A 27,188-nucleotide genomic window follows, 5' to 3' on the forward strand; every position below is an offset into this window, starting at 1 on the left:
CTGCCTGTGCCCTACAAATAGAACAACAAAGCGTAGAAGATAGCACAGCTGCTTACAACATGATTTACTGGATATTTTAAACCCACTGTTGAGACCTACTGCTCAGAAAGAAAGATGATCATTGACAATGCACTTGGTCACCCAAGAGCTCTGCTAGAGATGTACAACGAGATTAATGTTGCTTCCATGCCTGCTAACAACATCTATTCTATAGCACATGGATCAAAGAGTAATGTTGACTTCTAATTTTTATTATTTAAGACATACATTTCAAGTTCATACATTTCAATCTAACTTTTCCACGCAGCCCTTTCAACACTTCTAAATAGTAAACTTGGTTAACGTTTGTCCAGTTGGTACAAATTCATAATGAATAATCCCTCTGATATCAAAAAAGGTTAGCAACATCATTGCAAGAAGTTCGCGAACTGAATTGTCAGACCTCGTATGTGTTAATATACCAAAGGAAGGAAGGGAGGAGACTGTCCATTTATTATAAGTTGAACTGTGCCCTGCCCCCCCCCCATTCATACTTGAGTGCTGACCCCCAGTATCTCCAAATGTGACTCTATTTGGAGACAGGGAACTTTAAAAAGGTAATTAAGGTAAGATGAGGTTATTAGGGTGGGCTCTAATCCAATGTGGCTGGTGTCCTTTAAGAAAGAAGAGATTAGGACACAGACACACACAGAGGAAAGACCGTGTAAGGACACAGGGAGAAGGCAGCCATCTATAAGCCAAGGAAAGAGGCCTCAGAAGGAACCAATCCTGTCAACAACTTTACCTTGAATTCCAACCTCTGGAACTGAGAGAGATACATTTCTGTTGTTTAGGCTCCCCAGTGTGTGACATTCTCTCACAGCAGCCCTAGAAAACTAATAAACCATCCAAACCAGGTAGACTATTTTTCTTGACTATTACTAAACTATGTCAAATATTTAAAAACTTTTGTAAAATACAAGCGGAAATGTTTCAGCATTGTTTCCTCCTTTGCACATTTATGCATAAGTGAATTACTAGTCAATGTATTCATAGATTTAAGCATATGGTATAAGCAAGCATATGGTATTTAAGCATATGGTTTATTTATGTGTGTTTAGTTTTGTCTGGCTGAATTCTCGTTATTTACATTAAATTCCAAAAATAATTCTTCATGTAATGTTAAGAAGAGATTATTAAATAATTCCATCAGATAAACAATTAAATCAGATGGAGCCAACCAAAATTGAAAGTAAAAAAAAAATGGATTTCATATGGCTATGGCTGCCATAGACAGTGATTCCTTTGATGGATATGGGCAAAGTAAATTGACAACCTTCTAGAAAGGATTCACCATTCTGGAGGTCATTAAGAACATCTGTGATTCATGGGAATAGATCAACATATCAATATTACCAGGAATTTGGAAGAAGTTGATTCCAACCCCCATGGATGACTTTGAAGGGTTCAAGACTTCAGTGCAGGAAGTTACTGCAGATGTGGTAGAAAGAGCAGAACTAGAATTAGAAGTGGAGTCTGAGGATGTGACTTAATTCTGTAATCTTATAATCTTAAATTCTGTAATCTTATGATAACAGTTGCTTCTTATGAATGAGGAAAATGGTTTATTTCGATGGAATTTACCCCTGGTGAAGATGCTGTGAAAACTGCTGAAGTGACAACAAAGGACTTAGAATGTTCTTAACCCTGCCACTGCTTTATCAACTAAGTTTATTTACATTATGTATCTCACTGTAGCTTTAATTTGCATTTTCCTGACTCCTATGAAAATGTGCATCTTTTGCGGTATCTATTGACTATGCAGATCTCTTCTTCTGTAAATTACCTATTCATATACTTTGTCAATTTTTCTACCAATGCTGTTGCTGTCTTGAAATTCTTCATAATTTTTTAACAAGGGCCCTCGAATTTTCATTTTGCACCAGGCTCCACAAATTACGTCCCTAGTCCTGAGGACTGAGTTTTGAAGGATGGGAAGGGATATATAGAGATCTGCATTGTTCAACATGGTGGCCACTTAGCCATACGTGGTTACTTTAATTTGAATTAAGTAAAATTAAAAATTCAGGTCCTCAATCTCATTAGCTACATTTCAACTGCTCAGTAGCTGCAAGTGATTAGTGCCTATGGTGTTGGAAAATCGAGAGCATTTTTCCCATCACATAAAGTTCTATTAGTGCAGTTCTGGACTCCTGCTGCTCAAAGTGTGGTCTACTAGCCGGCAGTATCCTATCACCAGTCCATTTGTTAAAGTTCAAAATCACATGCCTCATCCAAGATCTACTGAATCAGAATCTGCTTTTAACAAGAAAGTTCTGGCACAAACCCAGGGAAGGGATGATGCTTTCTGAGGAGCAGAGGACCACAGGATGTTGGTGACTGACTGGACATGTGAAGTAAGAGAGGAGGAAGAATTGAGGGTCAAACTTGGGTGACTGATAAATGGGGCTGCTTTAACCAAATCAGGAATCCAAGAGAATAAACAGATTTTATGGGAAGCTACTGAGGTTGACATGCACACATTAAATTTGAGGTATTCTGGGACATTTGTTCGTCAGTTTCCCCACCTGCCAAATGGAGGTCATCCCACAGGACTTATGTATTAAAAACCAACCAATAGAGCATACGCGAGTACACTTAAAGCTTGAGTACCACATACATGTTACTTCGCATGAGTCCTGCATGCATCTGCAGTCTGATGGAAGAAAGAAGAGGAAACATGGAAATACTGTCTGCATTTGCACAAAAGCATCACCATCTATCTCGTTCAGCAAAACAGGAGACACTGGAGGAAAATGCTGAAGAGAATGAAAAATGTGGGTAGTCAAGTAAGGAACATAACAAATCATCAATTAGAAATGCACCCCAGCTGCTACTAAACAAATAAATTATCAAAGCTTTCCGTCAAGTGGAAGAAGACAGACTTACAGTGAGATTTGGGAGGAAACGTATTAAAAAATTCAACCGAGCAATTAGTAGCAGCATTTACTATAGATTAGAAACCCCTCCAGAATCACTTCTACTTTGGAACATACACAGTATATATTACAAACTGTTGTTATATTTTGATTTTCATCTGCTGACAAATCTAGAGTTTAAATGTTATAGTCTTTAAAGGCAGTTACTAGTTCAAACTTACTAAGCATACTGCTTCCTAACTCTTGGTTATGAGTTTGGAAAACTGCTAAGAAGTTTAATCATCTGATTAGATCGTATTTGAATGTGAGATGTAACTCTTTGATGCACACTGTTCTTTTGGGATTTGTAGGTAGTGTTAGATTCTGAAATTAGTTTTGCTTTTGTTAAGTAAGCAAATAACCTGACTTCAAACCTCAGTAAGGCTGGTCAATGAAATTGGTACATGTCTATTGAAGATATTAATATATCCCAGCAACGTAGAGTGGTAGGGCGTGGTCTCTTCTCTTAGGCAGCTGATGATCTCATGGCTGAGATACCTGTAATCAAGTACTGAGGGAAATGAGGAAGTGTTCACAGAATTAGAAGCAGGCTGGGGCGATATGGGCAAAGGAGAGTAAGAACAATAGCTGTCATCAGAGATTATAAATTCCGTTTTATGACTTCATTTGAAGTTACCTGAATAAGGTGATGAGAGACAATCTAATGTCAAAGTCAGCACCAGCCCTTGATCTCCCTTGGTGGTGCACAGAGGAGAAATCTGCCACTTAGTTCTGCTAGCTGCGGCCATAACATCTGCAGCTCCTCCTGTTGAGAGGGAGTCAATTTGCCCTTGAATCGGGTTTCCTCTAATCCACAAAATGTGGCATAGTGATCTTGTTTGACTCTCCAGGTTACGTCCTAACAAGTCTGGCAGCTGCCGCCTTCACTCTCTTAAATGCTCTCCACAGACTGACAATGTACCTGTGGAGGGTGAAAGCCTACTCTCCTCTCCAGTAGGGCACTCCAGGAGAACCGTGGCCTTCAGTGAACAGCACCACCACCTGCCAGACACAAGAGTGAGGCCACCTTGGACCTTCAGCTCAGTTGACTGTCCAGGTCAGAGGTTGGCATATCCCAGTCTGCAGGCCAAATCTGGCCCTCAGCCTGTTTTTATGTAGGCCCTTGAGCTAAAAATAGCGTTTGCTTTTTACAGGTTTGTAAAATACATAAATAGATAACAAAAAAGAATATGCGACAAAGTCTAAAATATGCATTATCTGGCCCTTTACAGATATTTTTGCCAACCCCTGCTACAGCTGAATATAACTGCAAGCCCAGACAAAACCACGCCCAACCAATGCTCAGAATTGTGAGAAATATTAAATAGATATTTTCAACATATGGGATGGTTTACCTTGCAGCAGTAGATAACTGAATCACAAGCTAGTAATAAATGCTACACAAAGAACAAGGAGACGGCCCCGAAGGAAATAATCTCTTAAAGGTTCTGGACCTTCTCTTCTCACTCATTTCATTTGGGATGATTTCTTACCCCCAAACTGTTGTCCATAGCTCTGTTTTGCATTCTAGGGAGGTTTTTGGCAGGTATGAACACACATACCCACTAGCTATTCATGGGACATTAAAAACATTTTAAAAGCAGGTACTGAAATATAACCTTTTTAAAATAAAAATACAGAATTTGTAAAATGTAATATCAACATCCTATAGCGTCCTTCCACAGACAGAGGTCTATTTTTTCCATATATTAACAGATTCGCAATGGAGCCTGCCTCGTTTAGTTATCAGTGGGTTTCCTTTACTTAGTGAGATGAACTGTCAGCCAAGATGGGGTGAAGAATGGCTGTGATAAAGGCATCGGCAGGCAGCAATCACTTTACCCTTTGCAAAGGGCACCGCTACCTGCCAGGACTGGAATCAGGAGAAGAATCACGATCATGGTTTAGATTTGAATACTGATACAGTGCGTGGACTTATACTGCTACTATCTAAGCACTGTTCTGTTGTACACCCATTTTAACTCCTGTATACAACTCTGTTTCAGAGAACTTTTAAATTACCATAAATTATTTTTAAATGTGTATTTCACTCCCCTATTCTTTTTCCTTCTGCAGAAAAAGGAAGGAAGAAATCACTGAATCAAGGAATCTGTAAACAAAAAGAAATGGTGGGCCGTATTAATCATCAATGTGAATGCGTGGGTCGTTATAACTGGGGATGGGTGATTATGGCTTGAAGTTAAGTAGATGACCCGGCCCCACATGATTTTGAGCAAAGGTCAGTATGCTCAATACTACACATCGGAGTTTGCATTTGGCCTGGTTAGCTCCATTCCAAACACGTCCCCCGTCTGCACCAGTGAGCCTTCTCTCCTCGTAATCGCTCCCTTGCCTGATCCCCTACTCTTGAAACAAGAATGGTCCTATGCTCGCTTTTGACCAACAGAATGTGGCAAAATGATGCCCCAAAACTTTTGAGGCTAGCTTTTCTGCCTTGCAGCTTCTGTTTTGGACTCTTAGCATGCTGACTGATGAAATTCCGATCAGCTGGCAAGGTCAACAGCAAAAAATTTGCTGATGCAAACAAATCCACTGATACCACGCACTGACTTGGATTGTCTTACCAAAAATTATCCTCTTTTGAGAAGTTGGGTTACGGACTTTCTGTTTAGAACTCTACGTGTGTCTGTGGAATAGACAGATGATGCTCTTTGAGCGTTCTCTTCTGGGAATTGAAGTAGTCATATAGAGTAAACTTCTATAAAGTTGACATGATTCTGGCCCAGCGGAGTTTATGAGCTTAAATGGATGAGCTCATACCCATAGATATATCTATGCTATAAGCAAGAGACCAGCTGACCATAGGCAAAGATTGCACACAATGTTACATAATTCTTGATTTGTTTCTGTTTTTAGAATGGAGTTGGCAGTTTAGATCAAGTATGCCCAGCTAAATATAGGAAACTCCTCCTGGATTTTATCAAATCTTAAAACATTCATCACAAGATCTTGTAGAATAATACATCACTGCCTTTACCAGAATTATCTACAGGAACTCTGAAGTGGTCCAAACTCCACAGAGACCAGAATTTTACTGTTCTTTGAATGAACTAGTATTTAACTAAATGAAACATCTATCTGCCACTGGATGATCTGAAGCCGTAGGTACCAGAATGATCCAGGTGATTATTCTACCCACCTAGGACAACGGATCTGTAACCTGTGTTCTCTTTGCAGGGATCGAAGGCTTTCTCCTCCAAAAAGTTCCAAAGTCACCACCCCACAGAATACCTATTAACCTCAAAAGGGAAATTGGGTTTTATAACAGAGAAATCTGAAAGACACTTCAGATTTCGGTGATCACTGATACTGGGACAACCTAACATGCATTTATGAATTAAAATTATGTGTTTAATATGTTCTTCCTGATGGCAAAAAAATATGAAGAGCACCTTGTAAAGTAAGAAGGATTCTTGCCATCTAATCAAACATCTCAACCTTCCTTCTAGCTTACAGGAAATTAGGGTGCCAGAGAAAAAGTTAAATGATATCATCAGGAGGAAAAAAAAGGTCAGGCAAATCGAGAAAGTAGAACCCTCTGTGATAACTAGCCTAACCTCTTTAAAAAGTTAATGCCATGAAACAAAAAAGATGGAGGATTGTTCAGCATTAAAAGAGACAAACATAACAACAAATGCAATGCATGAATCTTCTCGGGACTATTTTTCTACAGTGCCAACATATGACTTTTTTTTGACAAGTGGATAAATTTGTATACAGTATATATTAGGGGATGTCAAATTATTTAACGTCTTAGACATGATTTTCTTACCTGGTTGCATAGAAGAATGCCTTTGTCTTTATTCTTAGGAGATGAAGGCTGAAATATTTAGGAGAGACCCAGGGAAGGCAGTTACAGCAAAATGTTGTTATGCACTCTTGGAGGAATATATATGAGTGTTCACACATATGAACTATTCTTTTAACTTTTCACACAATGATCCTTGATCCAAGCTGTTCGCAGCCAAAGCGGCCAGAATGTGCAGCTGTTTGCATATAGCACTCTTCCAGGGGTACTAAGAAAGAAGAAAAAATATTTCTGAATTAATTCAAGCACCTCCACCCAAAGACTAGAATGACCACAACCCATTTGGCTAACACCCAGGGCCCACGCCTGAAAGCTTCTCCACTCCTCTTAGGTTAAGTAGTTGGTGCCAACTAGGGGGTGGGGCAGACGGTGAATTTTCCAGACCAAAGGAAAATTTCGAGAGGCCTTTCCTGAGGTCACACAACTCCCCAGGACTCCTCTTTCTAGGCCAGATCATTGTAACCCCGCTGTATTGCCACCCTTCATTCTCCATGGATTCTAGAAAGTGAACACGCATTTCTTCTGAAAGAACAGAAAACTCTCCAACGTTTCTTCTTGCCTTCATAGCTCCATGAGGATTTTAGTACCGAGTGAATCCGTATAGGACTGCCTCGAAGGCGTACATTGACTCAACTCGGAAACAGTGGCAGCAAGCAAAGAGGACGATTTTAAACAGAAATCTGCGGGCGGTCTCCACTAACCCGCCTAACCTCTGCCCCTCACGTGTAAAACGCAAACCGAACAGCACGGTGCTGGTACTGCTAGGCGACCGCGAGGGTCGAGCGCGCGCGCCCCGGCGAGTGTGCAGGGCTGCTGGCCGCGGGTCGCGGGAGGCCGCCCTCGCTGGGGCGCAGGACCCGCGCGTGCGAGCGAGCGAGCGAGGGGCTCCGGGCCCTGGTGCGTGGTCTGCGCGCGCCCGGCCGTGGCGAGGGAGCGTGTGCGCGCGGAACGGGAGAATCGGCCACCGCCCGCATTCGAGCTGGCTGCGCGCCGCGCGCGGAAGGTGAGTGAGAGGCAAGGGCAATGGGGCGGCCCGGAGGCTTTGGAGACCCCGGGGCCGGGTGGCGGGCGTGGTGCTGGGTCCCGTCTCGGGGCGGCGAGGCCGGGCCGCTGGCGGGGCGGCTCCGCCCACTCCTTGGGGCCTCCCCGGAGCGCGGCCCGGGTTGCGCCGCCAGCAGCCGCGCCTTGGGCTGGGGCCTCCGAGATGAACATCTGCTCGACCCGGGTGAGCGCGGGAGAAGGGGCCCAGCGGGGCCGTGGGTGAGGCGGAGGAGCGCCGGGGCGCATGGTGGACCCAGGCCGCGGTTGCGAGGAGCAGCCTGTCGGCCCTTCTGTGCTCCGGGGCGCAGCCCCCACCCTCCTGTCGATAGCACCGGGCCTCTCACGTAGCGAGATCGGGGAGCTGCGGGGGAGGTCGGGGTGGAGAGGGCGGGGGCGTTGGCCGCGGCATGGGGAGAAGACCGTGATTGTTAGTGGATTCCCCAAAAGGCCCGAGGCGAACGCATTCCCTTGCGCACGGGAAGGGCCCAAGAACCGAATTGTGCGGCAGGGTTCAATTGTGGGAGGACTGTGTACCTAAAGAGAAGAAGGGACAAATTGGGCAGAGAGGGAAGGAAACCCCTGGTGGTTACACGGTTTGTAAGAGGCGAAATTGACGAGTACATATATACAAGGCATTTTTAAAAAATCTTAAAGGTGCATTGGAGTCTCACTTTGCCAAACAATAAGGAATGGTGCTAGCAGCAGGCAGCGGTTTGCGTTCCGTATCCCTTCTCTTCCACTCCTCTCTGCTGGACTAGGAGGGATATTGGCAGGGCAGACATGGTTTTCTTTCCTCTGTATTTTGCACATAGTGACAGCGTTTAAGAGGTGGCTGCTTTGTCAAAAAGAGCTACTACCAGTAAACAAATTATTATTATTATTTCTGTTTTCAGAGGTAAAAGATTGGAGTTCACAGTCTTCAACTGGCAACAAGTTTGTATTTTAGCTTTCCCCCGGGAGGCTTAGACAGAGGCAGGGTGCTGATTTTTTGCTCTCAGAATATGTTGATGCCTGGTAAAAGCGCAAATTGACCGTGGATCAGTCTAGAGAACGGAACTACTTCAAATTAAGAGATGAGTTTATGACTCTTAGTTGTTTTCCCCTTCTACACTAGAAGGTTCATTCAAACGAATGGCCAAATATAATTCCAGATTAGATGAATGAGGTGATTTGAGAACAAGGAAGACAAAGAGAGATCAAGGCTTTTCCAAAAATGAAGAGTGTCGATATATAATAATTTGCTCCTATAACCACTTGTTAGGTATAGAACATTGATTATACATGTTATAGTGCCCATTGTTCTTACAATTCAGGCATGTTCTTTTTCTGTTCTTCTGTTCAATAGTTCCCAGCAAATCTGTTTTAATTAAAGCATGGAATACAGAAAACAACAAAGAACTTCAGCTAGTGCTGAGATCTTACACGTAAGTTCATCTTCTTTTAATTTAGAAATTAGCCTGATTGGTCAAAATTGACCACAGTAGTCTGGTTTACAAAATTTTAACAGTCATTTACACAGCTGAAATTTTGTTGTATATTGTAGTATATGTCTTTCCCCGTAGGATTTGATGAGGTACAAGAGTTAATTAAGGTCTTCTAAATTACTGAAAAATATATATATTTTTAAAAAGTGAATTATTATTAATATACCATGGTACCTCAGGGAAACAACTATATAAACTTATTGGGGGTCATAATCAACTTCAAGTTCAGACTCAACTCTCTTTATCCCTATGAAAAGACTACAGTGGGTATTTATTTTCTCTTTTCCTTCTCCTTCAAATGATTTGTCTTCTCTGTGCCCAGTCTCCAGGTCTGTTCTATCCACCACTGAATGATAGTTAAAATCCCTTTTTAGGAAATGCCTTTACTCTTTCACAGCTGTGTAATGTCCAAGCCAGATATGCTCTTCTCTTGTAGCTCTAAAAGCTGTCATTGCTCATCCCTGCTTACTGTGTGGTAGATAACCATACTGTATAAAACCATACCTTCGTGAAAGAAGGTGTGGGATCACAGAGTGCTCTTAAATGACCTTGCACGACAGATGCATTCAAAAGTTGCAGTTTGTTTAACAGCTGGCAAATATCTCGCTTGGGATAATGAACAAACAACGGTTTTAATAAAAAGTTGGATATTATAAATATTGTTTGTGTTTGACACCAGAGCTTTTGGCACATTGGGAATTAGAGGAGAGGGTGAGATGAGGGGGCGGAGATTTGTAGGGCGCACATCTAGATGAGGTGAGATGAAGCCATAGAACATTTGTAGGGTAGGACCCTGAGAGGCTACAGGATGAAAGATTTGGCTACGGAGATATCTTGTGCCTCTTGAAGCTCTGATGAAGAATAAAAATCAGAAAGCTAAGGGTAGATGATCAGAGTTTCCCATTCTGTGTGTGACCCTGAATACAGGTAGTTAACCAGAACGCCGAGGCCTTTTGTTGTCCTCTTGACAGCATCCACAGCCCAGGTTAATAATTATCAGCCCTACCTGTCCTCCGGGAACCATCTCATGTAGGAAAGAAGTTATCTGGACTAGGACACCCGATTTAGTAGCATGGCCCATTGGGATCATGAGGAAACAGAAGAGAGACCTGGGGAGATTTTATTGATATTCTAAGGTATGCCGTTTCATATGGTTAGAACAAACACTTAAGACCAGCAGCCTGTTTTGTAAATAAAGTTTTATTGGAGCACAGCCATACCTATATATTTAATATTGTCTGGCTCTGTTTTTACTACAAAGGCAGAATGGAGTAGCTGGGATAAAGACCATATGGCCCACAAAAAAATATTTGCTATCTGATTTTTTATTTAAAAAAAAAAAAAGTCTCACTCCTGGGCTAGAACACAGAATTCTGCTGAACTCCCAAGCTGTGCTTGGACAGGCTCTTTTAATTTGGAATAAAGAAGTACTGCTCCTGTTAAAACATTTCACAGGTCTGCGGCCACCTACCCTCTGTGTGACAGGGCTCAAACCATGTCTCTTATCTGTTACTATTTTGGTAACAGACTTCGTTTTCAAAGGTTGAGTTACCCACTTACTTTAGAGAAAGAAGTATAATTGACTCTTAGTATTAAATAGTTCCATTCTCTAAACTGATATAAGTTCTGTAATTTGCACTTTAATTGAGCACCCACACTTTCTGAGAGTGCAAACTCAGCTCTCTACCGTAGAGGCTGATCGCTAATTTGGAGACATTTGAGCAGTGAGGTCTCCCCTTCATCTTCTCCAGGTGAGCTTTCCTCATTGCATTTAGTTTGAAACTTGAAGTCGTGAACCTTCCTCTTTGCTCTGATGGAGTGTCAGCAAGTTGAGGGCAGGGCTTGTCATCTTCCCCACTGCAGCCCCAGCCTCTGACACAGATCCAGCATACCAAACGAAGGAAGGAGTGGAATGTACCAAATGGTAAAGCTGTTTGTAACAGAGTCAGGCATTCCAACTTTCAAGTCAGCCTTCTGCCATTCTGCCTGATCTGAGTGATCTTTGTCCTGCCCCAGTTTTCCTAGCTTACCCGGACCAGCCATCCTGCTGCCTCTTCCCACGCGCTGGTCTGTCATGGCGCTCTCTCAGATCTGAATGCAGAGGTGAGTCCACTTTTTCTCTCCTCTTTGTTCCCTGCCCAGGAATCTCTAAAGGCTGTGGGATCGGGTGTCATGCCGGGCTCTTCTGCAGGCAGGCACTGTGCTCTGGAGAAGGAGCACAGCATTTAGAGGTGGACTTGAGTTTGGGTTCCAGGTTTGCCTATACTTGGGCTGCACAGGTCTCTGAAAAAATGGGATGATAACATTTATTTGTGCTTTGTAAATTGCTATAGAAGTGATACAGCCCCAAAGACCACTTACCTTTAAAAAAAACCAAAACACGTTTTTTTGTTGGCTACTGATGCAGCTAGGGCAAAAGCAAAACAAAAATTGCGGCTGAATTTTCCTTCTCAGGTCCTGCTACTTTTGGCTGCTCCTCATTTTCCTTAGCCCAAAGATTACACACCACACCACCAGAAATGTATAATTTCTATGTATTGTTATTCCTGCAAGAAAGTAAGAATTTTGTTTGCAAACAGTGTTTGTCATTTTAAGATATGTTTTAAAAAACCCAGGTGTCTTCTACTTCAACACACAGAGACAGGAAGCTTTTACTTTATAAGGTTTGAATGAAAGCCTTCTCCCAGACATCTTGGAGTACACCTGCCAGTGGTAGTGCTGCGCCCAGCAGGGTGGGGAAATGGTAATGGAGGGTTAAGTATTTATACTCACTGTCGATTAATACTTATGTTTCCCAAAAAATAAGACCTAGCTGGACAGTCAACTCTAATGCGTCTTTTTGAGTATAATAGTATAGTATAATATAAGACCCGGTCTAATATTAAAGTAAAATAAGACCGGGTCTTATATTAAAATAAGACCGGGTCTTATATTAATTTTTGCTCCAAAAGACGCATTAGAGCTGATTGTCTGGCTAGGTCTTATTTTTGGGGAAACAGGGTAAAACTGGAACAACCGTGAAGAGTTGTGCTTAATGTGGGGTTTTTTTCTTGAACTCGGTGAATACTTAAGATTTATTCTTAAAAATTGAACAATTTTTCAAAATTGCATAAAAATGGAACCTTTTCTTCATACTGCATTTTAAACATTATGAATAACAAAGTCATGAAATCTTAGAGTTGGAAGCGACCTTAGAATTTACCTAAAATACTTAAAATTCAATGAGGAATTAATTTCCGTGATGTTCTTGCCTGCTACTTGAAGATTTCCATTGGTGAGGAGCAGCCCATTATAGAAATTTGTATTGGACCCTCTCACTAATTTTTATCTTTGGGTTTCCATTTGCTTTCTGGAGTTAATACTGACATATTGTTCACAATGTTTGAAAGCATCTACTACAGCCCTTCTGAGCTTTTGTTCTCCCCAGAACAGAACATTCCCCAGTTTCTTCAGCCACTACTTCATCTAGTCCTTGTGGGAGGTGATACACCAAAACATAAACTGGGTTACCTGCTTCTGAATTATATATATCTCACTTGTCCTTGTAAAATGGAACATATATGTAGCTGTGGGGTGAGGACCTCTTTTGCTCAAATGTTTTTCCTATTTTTTGTACCCGACAGTATATTAGGGCTTATGGTGTGTGTGTGTGTGTGTGTGTGTGTGTGTGTGTGTGTGTGTGTTGGGGGGGCACGCTATAGTCTTCACTTGCAGAACTTCTGTTAGCTGTCATTCACTCACCAGTACCTGGAGGATGCGTTCCGTGTGCCCACACTGTGCCAGATGCCGGGGACACACGGCGGTGTGCAGAAATGACGTCATCTGCACTGGTGATGCTGGGCGGGGCCTGAGAGGCGTCCTGGCCCAATCCCCTGGAGGTCTGATGAAAAATGCAACTCTCCAAATTCAGTGACTTGCCACCCGCCTCTCCACCTGTTAGAACCAAAATCCTTGTCTCCTGATTCTCCAGCAATTCCTTTGCATCACCACCTTTCTTCCTATTGAACTCCTAGGCAACTGAAACCTTAGGTCTTTTTCACTTAGGCTGCTGTTAAAATGATCCCCCATCCTGCCCTGGTGTGGTTGGTTTTTTTGACCAGCAGACAGTAAATTTGTTCCAATCAGATTTCATCTTTGAACTTGGATAGCAGACAGTAAGTTTGTTCTAACCTGTCGAAACCTTTTTAGATTACATCTTGTAATGAATTTACTGGGGTTCTTTTTCCTGCGTTTTCTTGTCCACGAAATTGAATGTCTGTATACGTTTGTCGTTAATAAGAAATGTTAAACAGGAAAAGGCTAACGATAGGCCTGTAATCAAACCCTATAGATTTTCTCTCAGGTTGACAAAGATGCTCTAACAACCTCAGAACATGAGCGGAGGGCAGGTCTGGGGCTGTGTTGGTCAACATTGTATTCTCACAGTCCAGCACGAGCCCAGGAAATGTGTGGTGAACAAATGACTGCATGAAAAGTACACTGGCTATGATGGATGAGCCAGTTTTGAAACCATCTAGGCACTGTCATTGGACTCACGTTTTTGCGTTTTGTTCAGAAGGACTTTGCAGTGTCCTGTCCTCTTCAGTGAAGTTTAATTCTTGTGTGTTATCTAAGGCTTCCCCGGATCTGGTCCGGGAACTCTACTCAAAATGGGGATGAGGTTAGATGAAAAGATCTGAGTCCTGTTGGCTCATGGTGGTCATTGCTTTTGTGTCTAAATGTCCACTGAGGTTTGCAGAAGCTCAGCCACTTATTCAGGGTTATTCTGAATATAAATTCATTAACTATCTCCAGCAATTCCTTCATTTCTGAAAAGTGTACTTGGAAGGGGAGACTACTTAAAAACTGTCCGGGTGAGAATTAGGAGCTGAGCATGATCTGCTCGGAGATTGAACCATGCTTGCTTTTAGGATTTCCCCCTTTTTAAAGCTTCTCGTTGGGCTCTGACAACTCTTCATCCCTGAGGAAGATCAGAGGTGCTGTCCTACGTGGAGGAAAGGATGAGAATGCCAGGCCAGCAGGATAGAAACAAGTAGGAAGTGTGTGTTGCAGTGCAGTGGTCGCCCCACCTCGGCAGTGAGGACCTGGGTTCCCAGCCCTGCTCGCTGTGACCCTAACGAGCAGGTCTCCAAATCTCAGTCTCCGTAGCTGACAGATAAATATTGTAATAATGGGGCTACCTCATAAGGTGGTTTTTATCATGAAACAAATGAAAGTATGAAAAGTGCTTACTACAGTACGAGGACCAAGCCAGGGCTATTGCTAAAATACGGAGAGAGGGCAGTGTGATGAAATGAAGTAGAAAGCAAGTTCTTTTTAGTGCAAACCTTTGTTTGCCCTGACAGGTTAAAGCATATTTTATTTTTAATCATTATTAGGCAAATTAGGCAAATATAGCAGTTCCAGTTAATTCAATAAATAAAATTTGATTCTCAATTATACATCCAGCTGCATGCTTCAAAGTAAGAAGATATATATAAGTCTTATCAAATATACATAGTCCTTAAAGTAGTTTGATGCCATTTGGATGTCTCACACCTCAGTTTGAAAAGAGTAATGTGTTTTTTAGCCTTCCTCCAGTGGCTAGAAGTACCTGTTGTAGGACTTTGGGCATTGCAAATCATGCCCAGAAAAATAATGTGATTGAGTTATGGGAAGACTGTGGGGCAGGAGGGGAGCATATATGTGGAGGAGGAACCCGAAAAGTCCCCATTTGGTGCTGGGCATGGCTAATGGTAGTTCCTGTGGGCTTATATGATCAGGGGAGCATAGCATTAGGGATTTTAAGATCCCAGAGGAAATGTAATCCTTGGACTCTAAAAGAAGGCATACTGATTTGGAGGGAGAAGGTGGAGCAACGAAGGTTTATTTATTTGCCTGCATGAGTGTGTTGTAGAGCATATGCTGTCATGTAAAAGAGATTGGGGGCTGGTAGTGAGGTTTGTAAATGGGATGAATGTGGGCAAATAAAAGTTGGATGGAGCGTATAGTGTGGACTTTAATAATAATAGCAGAACCATCTACTTAGCTCTTACTGGGTGCCACCCACATCCTAACTGTTTAATATGTTATTTCATAAAATGTACTTTCTGATCCAGGAGGCCTGGGCTGGGCCTGAGGTTCTGCTTTGCTAACATGCTCCCAGCGTGCATTGCAGTGCACGTGGAGGGTCTGGAGCAGCACGTCGGAGTCACCGGGGAAGCTTTACAAATACTGCTCCCTGGGCCTCACCACCCTCTGAAACGCAGACTCAGGTGGTCCTGTGTATGTCTCTGTGCCCAGAGGTCTTTTTCAAGTTCTTCAGGAGATTATAGTACGTAGCAAAACTTGAGAACCACTGGGTCAAATAGGAAGAGGGAAGCGAGAAGTTGTGGTTCAACATTACTGTTTGTGTTTATTTCTAATATCAGAGGGATCCAAATGGTAGTTTTGTATTGCTTTATGAATTAATGTGCTCGGTTTGAGAGTACTACTAGGGAAATTTTCCTCAACAAAGAGTATTGCTTTGTGGTCCCCGCCTTTACAAGGAGTAGCACATGATTAATGTGTGTAATTACGATTTGTGTCAAACTCAATACACATAGGACCATTTTCAGTCATTTAGAATTTCCACTCCTTTTTCAGTATTGTCTTTTATGTAGAAGAAAAGCTAGAATGTCGAACGATTGCCAGTAGTTTAGTAATTATCTTTAATAACACATTTTTTCCTTGGATGACCCTGAATCTAGCATGCTTGATTTTCATTGAAGTTTAATTTTTGTTTTTTTTTCCTTTTAAAATGCAGATGGTCATAATCAGTTAGGCCTATAAGAATAGGGCTTTGCAGTCAAAGATAGCTGAACAAAAGTAAGCATGATCTAACAGAAGTTCGGGAGTTTACTTTTGGATTCAATTTCTTGGGAATATTTTCTCAATATAGTAAGTGGATAGGAGCACATTACCTGACCATTTGCACAGTATTCAAATGTCCAGCAAGCACCTACTGTGTGCTGGGCACCGGGGATATGGCAGTGAACAAGGTGGGCAAGGTTTTCCCCTCACGAACCTCATGTTGTTGTGAAGGGAACAGACCATAAACAGACAGACAGAAAATTCCAGGTCAGGTGAAATGCTGTGGAGAGAATAATGAGCAATGTGGTAGAAAAGAAGGGCTGGTGAACTACTTGAGATAAGAGGTCAGGGAAGGACTCTCCTAAATGATGTTTTGCTGAGACCTGCAGCGTGAGAAAGCCAGACTTTTCAAGGACTAGCTTTTTAGTTAGCAGGAGAGCCCCTGCTGCCTCCCAAGTGTGGGAAAGAGTTTGACACATTCAGGGAGCTGAAAGGAAGCCATTGTGGCGGGAATAGGAATGGGAGGAGGCCGTGCCGGCAGATGAGCTGGGGGCTGTGTCCTCCTATGGAGTGACAGACCTGATAGACCTTCGTTAAAAATGTTAACACTTACCTTTATGCTTTGTCTTTGTGCTTTTTTTTTTCGCATTCACAAAATTTTCTCTAATGAACATACACATTACGTTTGCAACTAGAAAACTTTTTGCAGAATTTTAAAATAATTAAAAATTTGCTTTCTCTTGGCAGAAAATAACATTTTTGCATCCCAGGAAATAATTCCAGGTTATTTGTTTTAAAAAATTGTACCATTGCATTAACTCTTTGTTTCTCTGGAGTCCTTGCAGTTTTAACTGATTCTTGCATGTTGCCTCTTCTTCAGCCCCAAAACATTTATTTCCTAGTGCCCAGCATGTTTTTGATGCAAAAATAAAAAGGTCTATATCTGTGTGAATGATTAGTTCTTAGCTATTACTGTTGTTAATACTTCCAAGTTCAGGTTTTAAGAGCAGTAATATTCAGTCTTTCTGTTTAAAGACAGTAGAGCTGTCATGCTGTTACTGTTCTTCTCAAGGTTCAATGATTGCAGGAAGTTAGAGCCCACCCAGAGCAGGTCAGGAGGCTGGCAGCAGACTCCCTCGGACAGGAAGGGCATGGCCAGGACTGTGAGTTTTAGAGTCCTGTTTGATTTTTGTCTCCCCCACTTCCGAACCTGCGCCTTTGGGCTAGCCATGGACTGTCCCTAAGCCTTACTTTTCTTACCTATCAAATGAAAACAGTAACCATTTTAAAAGTGCCTTGATTTGTGGGCTTTCTTGAAGATTACGTGAGTTAGTGCCTGGCTGCACCTGTTGGTGCTCTCATCATGACTGGGGCACCCAAGGGCTGGCCTGTCGTGTGGACACCTGCCAACACTGACTGCACACAGTAACCAGAGATGCAGAATGGCTGATTGCATTGCCAAGCTTTTGTAATGTTTCTGTGGAACTATAACAAACAAAAAGAAAAGTACACAAGTTAGAAGATGAAATAGAACATGGCCAGAAAGTCCCTGCCAGCCTCTCCCAATTATATTCCCGCCCTCTCCCAAGGTTACCGATGTCCACGGTCCCAACACCATAGGTTCCTTTTGCCTGCATTTCAGCTTTGTGTAAAATGGAATCATAATGTCTCTTCTTTATATGCCCGGTTAGCTCATATATGCCCTCTTCAGCTCAATGTTCTGTTTGAGAGATTCTCCATGATGTTATGCGAGGTTTGTTTTCATTTTGTATAGTATGCCATTCTTTAAGTTTATGTCTCTCTTCCACTGTGGGTTGTTTCCAGGTTGGGGCTGTCATAACCAGTGTGCCGTTCTGAACCTTTTTGAACACTTTTTGGTGTCTTTATGTACGTACACAATGTTGAGCGTGCCAGGAGTTGAGTTGCTACATCGTAGGCTATGTATATGTTCAGCCTTAGTGAATAACACGGAAAAGTTTTCCAAAGTAATCAAACCAATTGGTGCATAAAACTTCTTTTACGCCAAACTGGTGTTAAAGTTTTATTTATTAATTCACACAAACTAGTTTCCCAATTCAATGAGTGCAAGATGTTCTAAGACAGGATTTCCCAAAGTGTAGAACTCTAGTCCTGCCAGAGAATCTGAAAATTAAAATAGGTCCTTTATTCAGGTAAATTGGAGAAACATTGGATACATAATATATCCTCTTCTGAGAAAATGTACATGAACATTAAAAACTCTGAGACGCTCTCTATTAAAAGATAATGGTTTGAATGAATGATCTCCAATTTTTCTGGTCCACAGAGCCCTTGTAAGGCCAAACACCTGTAGATAAAAGACAGTAGATACAGCCTGTGACTGGCCTGTGCAGTGTCTCTCGAGGACAGTGGTTTCCTTTGATGGTTAAAGGATTGGCCATTTCATAATCTGGAAGCTGACAAGTTCCGTCTCTGGAGGTTCCCTGGGCTTCTGTGTGATTGTAGATGTTTCCTCATCTGTTGTGGATCAACCGCCAGATCAGCGAGTAATTGCTGGTGGCCTCCTGTGTACCCAGCCTTGCACAGGCTGGTGGGATGGGAGAAGATTGTTTGCGTAACATACATGGCGTAGAATCCAGGTGGGGGAATACATGTGTAGTTATATAATCCCAAATTTATCTTTTATAAAACGGACATTATTTTTAAATTACAATTTATTTCTTGCTAGTGATATGTGACTTATTTAAGAAGTCAGTTTTAAAAGAATGGTCTACTTCCCTGTTGAGCCTTTTTATATTCTTCCAGTCATCAATGTTTTAGGATCTTTTTTCTGTCCCTCCCCTTGCACGTGGGATTTAAAACAAGGTCAGTCTCACAGAACCCACTGCTCAACCATTTAGGGTAGGCCGTCTAACTCTAATAGCCAAGCATTTTTATTACGCTTTTCCTTTCTTTCTGTGGTTTTTTTTTTTGATAAATTCAAAATACAAATAAAACTATAAATATAAAAGAATGTCTCTATTTCCATCACCTTGAATTAACAACTATCTCACAGTACTAGTGGCTCGTCTGTTTCCTTTTCTTACCACACGCCTCCTTCCTTTCACACCAACACCCACGCTGTTGAGTGTGGAAGGTATTCCTGCAGACCCTTTAAAAAAATAGCTATTGAAATGGGATTAAAGAGAGGATAGCAGCACAGTGTCTCTTAGAAGCTTTGTGTTTCACTTGTTGTAGTGACCCCTGGTTCCTTATGGGGGAGTAGAACTGTCATGGAGTAACAAGGCACCAGCTGACATGAGCACTTAGACATAGGTTTTAAGTCTTGAATACCAAGCGTCCTTCTTCCAGGATGAAGCCAGGAACTCTGAATCCTGTGGACCAGCGGTATTTTTTTTAACTTTTTATTTCAACGCATGTTCCTAGTTCAGAAGGGAAAGGGGGATCCTTTCCCCTCTTCGTCCCATATGTAAATGCTGTTATGTTTGTTATATACATTACAGAGATTTCAAGCATTATTGTTGACTGCTCCTTAACCACTGAATGTTCAGTTGGTGAAACTGAAGGCCTTTCACTCTGAAAAAATAAAAAGAAGGTAAGAAATAGAAATGTATTCACGGTTTTGAAACCTACTTTTCAAGTAGTAAGAATTTATCCAGATTATTTCTTTAGAATAATCCCTTTTGATAATAAAAATCAATGTAGAGACACAAACAGGATGGAAAGGATGCCAAGGGCAGAGCACAGCTGGTGATGACAGCCTCTGATTGTCGAGTAGCGAACACCAGCCAGATGCTTTGCACACATTATCACGAATTTGCGCAGTATTAACGTCTTCAGTGTAGGCTTGAGGAAACTGAGGCCCCAACATGATAAAAAGCAAACCCATTTGCCCTGGTTGGTAAAGGAAAGAGGTGGGTATAAACTCTGGTCTCTGGCCTTAGAGCCACTGTGTTTTGCACAACCGGAAGTCTGTTTCGGCCAATCTTTAAAAGGACTTTCCCTCCTTTTGGACTAGATAGTTCCTCTTCATTTTACTGTTGCTTTATTTTCCTTGTGGGTCTGTAAGCAGTAGACATTATAACCACAGTCACATTTTCCCACGTGGAAACCATGGCTTGTACATAAAAGATAATTTTTATAATACTATTTGCTGTTTTGCATTTTTCCCATTATTGAAGTGTAACAGAGCTTCTATTGTCTTTATGCAATTATAAATGACTCCCCTACTCAAGACACTTTATCCTTCTGTTCATCCAAAATTTGTTATAATGTGCTGATTTGTTAGGATGAGACATAAAACTGCCGTCTGACAACTCTAGTAATAAATGTTGTCTGACAACTGTGTAAACAAGTTGTGATGGCTGAGGTGTAAATGCAGCCCTTATAGGGTTGTGCAGTGTCTAGCAGCCAGGTGAGGAGAAAATGTAAGAAGATGTTAATTAGTTCCATAATTCTCGTCCCAGGGCTGTTCTGTTGCTGGTTTTTCCAGGAGCTTGCTACGTAAGGCTACCAATGGGGGGTAGGAGGATAGGGCGTGGGGTACACAGACCTACATTTTATCCCTCTACAAACGGAAATAGCATAGCAAACAATTCAGTGTTCATTGCACTCCTGCTATAGGCTGCACTCTCTCTTGCCTTTTGACTATTGTGAAAAAAATGTTCTTTGACCCACGAGGTCATAGAACCTAAGTGGAGGGGCAAGACACATACACATGAAACCAAACTGGAGAGGTTTGTGAAAACATGGCATTGCATTGTGTGATTTAAAGTTCAGAAAGCATTAGAAATAAGAAAGATGATTGTGGCCAGACATACCGTATTTTGCAGTGTGTAATGCACACTTTTTTGCCCAAATTTGTGAGGGAAAAATAAGGGTGTACATTATACATGCATAGTACTAATTCTGTATCTATGTAAATGTTTTCAATTCTTTTATTTAGGCGTATGAGTTAAAAGTGTAACTCTGGAAATCAATAACGATATCAGTATACAAAATAATACCCTGGAATACAATAATCGGTTTTGTTGAATTTGCAACAAAAATTTGCAACAACAAAGAGTTCTTGGCCTTCTAGGATGCTTAAATATTGTAAATTTGTTACTGGTACATAAAATTTCTTGTACCTTGTATCTGTTCTTGTGTTTTGTAATTATTTGTTACATAACATTTCTTGTACCATAATGTTAAAAAATAAATGCTAAAATTCCTTTATAACAAAAAACAAGTACCTAAATGTAAACAAATAAAAATTTGAATTAAAAAATTAAAATGAAAGATTTGTTTTCTCTGAAAGTTTGGGCAAAAAACGTGGGTGCGGATTATACACGGCAAAATACGGTAATCATGGCAGGTAAGATATGGCCGGAGGAAAGGACAAGGAGCCTCAAGATCTTGTCATTTTGATACGTATTAAGAGGCAAAAGAGCAGTGTGTCCAAAGATCTAAGATTGACCCAAAGTGGAATCCTTGCTAGACCAGCCTTCCCATATGATGACCTTAATGTACGTTCTCCATAGCAAATTCTGGGTTCCCAGGAACCTTCTCCCCGGATGATTGTGTGTGAAAGGGCACCATCAGAAGTCTCCTCAGCCTGCCCCTCATGTTATTGATCTGTCCCTTATTCTGAAGTCCCTTAGCCTTTAATTTAAGTACCTGCTATCCAGATAGCATTGAGTTCAGCCAATGAGGTGTAAAAGACGGGCTGGGGTGTATTTTGGGCAACTACAGGCTATTTTGTAGTCTGAGAATTGAAAAATTCCAGATTTATCTGTTTGTGTCTACTGGACTTAAGTACTAAAGAGTCTCTACCTTTATCTCACCTCACATCAGCAAGTCACCACAAATAATTATAGCTCCTGAGTTTTTCTTACTCCAGATTTGTTAGAATCCCTATCAGATCACGCAGTTGAGAAAGACTCTTGGTTTATTTGGACATGTTGCTGGTACTAGCTCCTTGCATTAAATCCTTTACTTTTTCCTACTGGCAAAGAAGAGAAGTAGTCTTTTTGTTTTTTATTGTGGATTTGTGTTTTAAACCTGCCCCACTATTCATCTCTTTCTGTCCCTCTGGAAATTCAAGACAAAATTATATTTCAACAGTTATTTATGTCAAACAAGAGGTACTCATTTTCCAAAATAGTCAACAATATGTTTTTAACCTTGATCTAAAAAGTTAAAATACATTTTTGGTTATTGGTAGCCATTTGCTTACAGTTAAATAAAGTTAATAAGATTCAGGTCAGGATTTGGGGTTTTGTTTGGAGCTTTGTTCTACTCTTTCTCTTTAAGTGGATAATTGGATGTCATTTGAAAATGTTTTGGGGGGTGGATTACTAACCGGGTCTTTGCTAAATCTTGCAGAACCTGAGCGTCGCGTGCTCCCGAGCTGCTGTGGATGGCCCTGGCTCTCCTGACCACCCTTCCCAGTAGGATGTCACTGAGATCCCTCAAATGGAGCCTCCTGCTGCTGTCAGTCCTGAGCTTCCTGGTGATGTGGTACCTCAGTCTGCCCCACTACAACGTGATAGAACGCGTGAACTGGATGTACTTCTATGAGTATGAGCCGATTTACAGACAAGACTTTCGCTTCACACTTCGAGAGCATTCAAACTGCTCTCATCAGAACCCATTTCTTGTCATCCTGGTGACCTCACACCCCTCAGATGTGAAAGCGCGACAGGCCATTAGAGTTACTTGGGGTGAAAAAAAGTCTTGGTGGGGATATGAGGTTCTTACATTTTTCTTACTCGGCCAACAAGGTGAAAGGGAAGACAAAGTGTTAGCATTGTCCTTAGAGGATGAACACCTTCTTTATGGTGACATAATACGACAAGATTTCTTAGACACATATAACAATCTGACCTTGAAAACAATTATGGCATTCAGGTGGGTAACTGAGTTTTGCCCCAATGCTAAGTACATCATGAAGACAGACACTGATGTTTTCATCAATACTGGCAATTTAGTGAAGTATCTTTTAAATTTAAACCATTCAGAGAAGTTTTTCACAGGTTATCCTCTCATTGATAATTATTCTTATAGAGGATTTTACCAGAAAACCCATATTTCATACCAGGAATATCCCTTCAAAGTGTTTCCTCCCTACTGCAGTGGGTTGGGTTATATAATGTCCAGAGATTTGGTGCCAAAAATCTATGAAATGATGAGTCACGTAAAACCCATCAAGTTTGAAGATGTTTATGTTGGGATCTGTTTGAATTTATTAAAAGTAGACATTCATATTCCAGAAGACACAAACCTTTTCTTTTTATATAGGATCCATTTGGATGTCTGTCAACTCAGACGTGTGATTGCAGCCCATGGTTTTTCTTCCAAGGAAATTATCACATTTTGGCAGGTTATGCTAAGGAATACCACATGCCATTATTAATTGGACATTCTGCTAAAAACCTAGAGGAGGACAGGGTTCTTTGTGGAAAGCGTAGTACTGTAAAATCTCTGATGGAAAACTCACAGGAAGGTCACTGTGCTGGCTTACATGGGACTAAAACTCACAAAGAACCCATAGGCTCAAGACTGCAGGGTTATACTTGTGATATATTTTAACAGAACTCAATCAGGCCCTTTAACGATGATATCCAAAGGAATTAAACATAAAGGAATGTAAAGGGTTTTGTTAATATGAGGACCAAACCATTTGAACATGTTATATCTATAGACTAGAACTTCTTAAAAGGGTTTCATTGAACTATAAGCTCATTAGTCCATAACAACAAAGCAGTGTGGAGCTCTTTTTAATGAACATCTAGTCAGTTAAGGATTTTGTGTGTCTCTTAAAATGGGTTACCAATTTTTGGAAATATGTAGTTCTGTGTTAAAAAAAAACTAGAGTTATACCAAACAAAATTTCATCTGGTTTTGGTCATTCAGGAGGTACCTCAAGATGTTGCAGTATGTTTATTATTTAATATTATTTAATATTGCTTAGAACTTTCTGGGTGTTTGAATGTTGTGATTGTTTCAATACTGTAAACAGAATAGTGAATAGCCCTTTATATTTGAACTTTTTTCCAGTTACTTCACTGATGAGTTTATTATTGATAGCTCCATTAAGGTAAAGTATTTGGTCATTATTGAGTATCAGTAATCTCTTTGACTTTGATAAATATTTTACCATGGTAATACAGAGAAGAATTAAAGAAGATCTGAATTATTGTCTTGTTTTTAAAAATATAATCCCTAATGTTTTTAGGTGTCATTTCACTTGCCTCATTTTCCACCTGGGAATTAGGAATAATATAGAATGCCAGGCAGTAGGTTTCCTTTTGGAAAGGACTCTAAAGGCAGAAAAGAAAAGACAGAACCTGATGGCCTGAATATACTGAAGAGTATCGTCTTCCAGTCCCTGAATTGGAAAGAGAAGACTAAGGATTCGAATTACGGGATTAATCTGCTCCATGTGTTTTCTCATTAACAATCAATTTGAGAATAAAGAGGAAAGAAATAAAAACAGTGCTGCTCTGTTCTTATTAGTTTCAGATCAAGAGGAAAACCCTAATGTGTGGTCTAAAATCAAATCTGGTTTGTCATGTCTTGTGGGAGAACATTTATTTATTCGTAGGAGTGGCGTGTCTTGTTGGATCTGCTACTGTAGGTCAGAGAGCAACATCTCTTGCCTTGTATTGGGATTGTGCCATTTTCTATTATGGCTGATACGGGACAACTGATTTCTTTTTTTCTGGATTACATGATGGCAAATGATCAAGCCCTTTGGCAGAAAATACACTTGAAAGTATGTAATCAGCTCTTGTCATACACAAATAATAATACTCTTATAAGAAAAATGTTCAATTAGAACTATTGTAGTGTGTGTATCTCTGTGACAAGGCTATTTCTGTTTCCCCAGCCTCAGACCTGATCCAGTTACAGTAAAATCAGTGAAATATTCTATGGAATCATTAGCCCTTGCTAATCCCTATTCATATAGAAGTCACTTTCTCTCAGAGAGATGGTTATTTTTGTGGTATGATTAGGTTTGATCAATTTTGTAGAAGTTTATATTGATCGATGTTTAGGAAGCTAACTCAAATTTTTGAGAGAACTTTTAAAATAAAAACTTCCCTTCAATGTAAGACAAAAACACACATGTAAAATGTGAACAACTGCCAAATTTCAGAAGATTATTCCTTCTCAACTAGAAATTGGTGACTAAAAAAGGTTGGTCATTTTTTGTTTTTAACTACATGTGTCTTAATAATTCAGCTTCCAGATAGAAAATATTAGTGTAATGATGGGACTCAGCTCCCAGCAGGGGAACGCAGGATGTGGTGAGGCCGAAAAGGAACGACAACGGAGCCACAGATAGGGGGTTCATACCACTGTATTCTCGGTGGCAGCTGGTCGAGACACAAGAAGCAAACATCCGCCAGTACCCCAACAAGGGGTCTTCCTGCACCCGTCTCGCTGGCAGCGGGCGAGACACAGGAAATGTCCCCACATGACCCGCATCATCTGCAATCCGCGCTTGCTAACATAGCCACGGCAGTTCTATACAAAACAACAGTAGCTAATGACCAACTGGTTACAGCTGACGGCCAACTAATGACGGAGCCAGCACCTTTCCAGGTGAGGCCGAGCCTGGAAACTGCTCTCCTGGGACTCCATCCCAACACTCCAATCCTCCAGGCTCTCGCCTCACAACCTACGCAAGCGTCTTCCGCAAGGGCCCCTGTGCTAGCGACCTGAAGGTGGATGCATCTGGGCGCAGCCAGGTTTCCCGGGCACCGCCAGGCTCACAGACGACGGGTGGTCCCAGTGTGCCAAATCCCGGGCTACAAGCCCATGGCAAACATCCCCAGATCCACCACAGATTGGGACATTCCCAAGCAAACAGTCAAGCGATCCATCATGTCGGGTGGAAGGCACTGCCGCGTGCACAGGTGGCATCACCTTATTCAATTCCCTATAGTCCACAGTCATTCGCCAGGGCTGTGCGTTGGCCTCACAATGTGTGCCTTCTCCAGTTCTAATAGCTTACAGCCAACTCCTCCTGCCCCACCCCCACCCCCCGCAGGCGGAACTCACACTATAACCACGCGCCAGGGCTGGGGCAACACACGGTGGGTGGTGAGCATGCCCGCGTCTCACCGCCTTGACCACCCAGACCCAGAGGCGGAACTAACGGACAGTTCCATGCCGATCTGACAAGATGACTGATGGGCCACACCAGTAAAAGTGTGGGCCCAATCCACCAGGGCCAAGCGGGATGCCTTTACCCGGCTGCACTGTCCACCATAGTCCAGCAGCTGGCGGCCCTGGAAAGCACTTGGGCTTCCCGTGCAGGAGGGAACATTCCACACCTGCTCCAACAACGGCAGCTAGTGGCCCCGAAAAGCACTCAAGGTTCCCGTGCAGAAAGGAACACTCCACACCTGCATCCACGAGGGCAAGGACTTGCCACACACTTGCGCACAATGGGCCGAACCTGGGGGTGAGGGACGACTTCGACCTCTCCCACGTCTTCAGCCACGGATTCCGGAGTGGCCTCTGCCTCAGACCCTCTGCCATGGAGCCCCTCCTCGAGCTGGCGGACCGAGCCTGCAGCGCTTCCTGCTGGGACTGCAAGTCCCGCATCTGGGCTGCTTCAGCGAGCACGTCCCAGCCCACGCGGCCACAACGACCTTCGCTTTCTCTGGCCTATGCTGGTCGGAAAACCATCCACGTCCCCCCACCCCTCCACTGGGGGCCAGCTCATGGGAACAGCGGCCACACCAGGCACATGCTGTGTGGGGGGCCACATGTCCTCCGGCCCAGGGGCAGGCGACTCCGTTACCTGACTGGGATCCTGCTCACAGCTCCAGGTGTCCGAGTGGGTGGTGGCCCTGGTGTAAGGTGTCCGAGACTCTGGGAGCCCATGGCAGCAGCGGACCACCGAAAAGCAGGCGACGCCTGCTGTCGCCAATAGTGTGGTGTGCCATCCAGAGGCTCGAGAGGACCACCAACTCACCGGGGAGTCATGTTTCTCCCAGGCAGATCGCATTTCCTGCTCACGCCGGAGCTCCTCATGGGCTTCCTGAGACTGAGTGTTCATGCGCACAAACT

The 27,188-nt window shown here is 42.2% G+C and overlaps 2 protein-coding genes across 4 annotated transcripts in view; one reads left to right on the forward strand and one right to left on the reverse strand.

Moving 5' to 3' along the window:
- LOC308510200 (uncharacterized protein) overlaps positions 1 to 11,387 on the reverse strand; it is a gene marked incomplete at its 5' end in the record, with an annotated part of 36,509 nt that extends 25,122 nt beyond the window's left edge. Inside the window, 2 exons of the mRNA XM_081079312.1 lie at positions 6,751 to 8,188; positions 11,342 to 11,387. Coding sequence (XP_080935438.1) covers positions 7,548 to 8,188; positions 11,342 to 11,387 — 687 coding nt within the window. The 3' untranslated portion in view covers positions 6,751 to 7,547. The remainder of the gene's footprint in view (positions 1 to 6,750; positions 8,189 to 11,341) is intronic.
- B3GALNT1 (beta-1,3-N-acetylgalactosaminyltransferase 1 (Globoside blood group)) lies at positions 7,659 to 24,606 on the forward strand. 3 transcript variants are annotated; one of them, XM_081065989.1, is made up of 5 exons: positions 7,659 to 7,789; positions 9,173 to 9,251; positions 11,328 to 11,414; positions 19,625 to 19,716; positions 22,488 to 24,606. In XM_081065989.1, the coding sequence occupies exon 5, from the start codon at positions 22,522 to 22,524 to the stop codon at positions 23,515 to 23,517; it is 996 nt and encodes a 331-aa protein (XP_080922115.1). In that variant the 5' UTR covers positions 7,659 to 7,789; positions 9,173 to 9,251; positions 11,328 to 11,414; positions 19,625 to 19,716; positions 22,488 to 22,521; the 3' UTR covers positions 23,518 to 24,606. The 3 variants fall into 3 exon arrangements, with proteins under 3 accessions (XP_080922115.1, XP_080922117.1, XP_080922116.1); XM_081065990.1 differs by lacking the exon at positions 7,659 to 7,789 and adding an exon at positions 7,924 to 8,011; XM_081065991.1 differs by lacking the exon at positions 19,625 to 19,716.
- The last annotated feature ends 2,582 nt before the right edge of the window (positions 24,607 to 27,188 follow it).

The sequence above is a fragment of the Rhinolophus hipposideros genome, assembly GCF_964194185.1.
Source record: "Rhinolophus hipposideros genome assembly, chromosome: 2".
NCBI classification, from domain to species: Eukaryota; Metazoa; Chordata; class Mammalia; order Chiroptera; family Rhinolophidae; genus Rhinolophus; species Rhinolophus hipposideros.

Excerpts from the sequence above, each read along its gene's own strand:
- B3GALNT1 (XM_081065989.1), top strand. The coding sequence starts at position 22,522 with ATGGCCCTGGCTCTCCTGACCACCCTTCCCAGTAGGATGTCACTGAGA.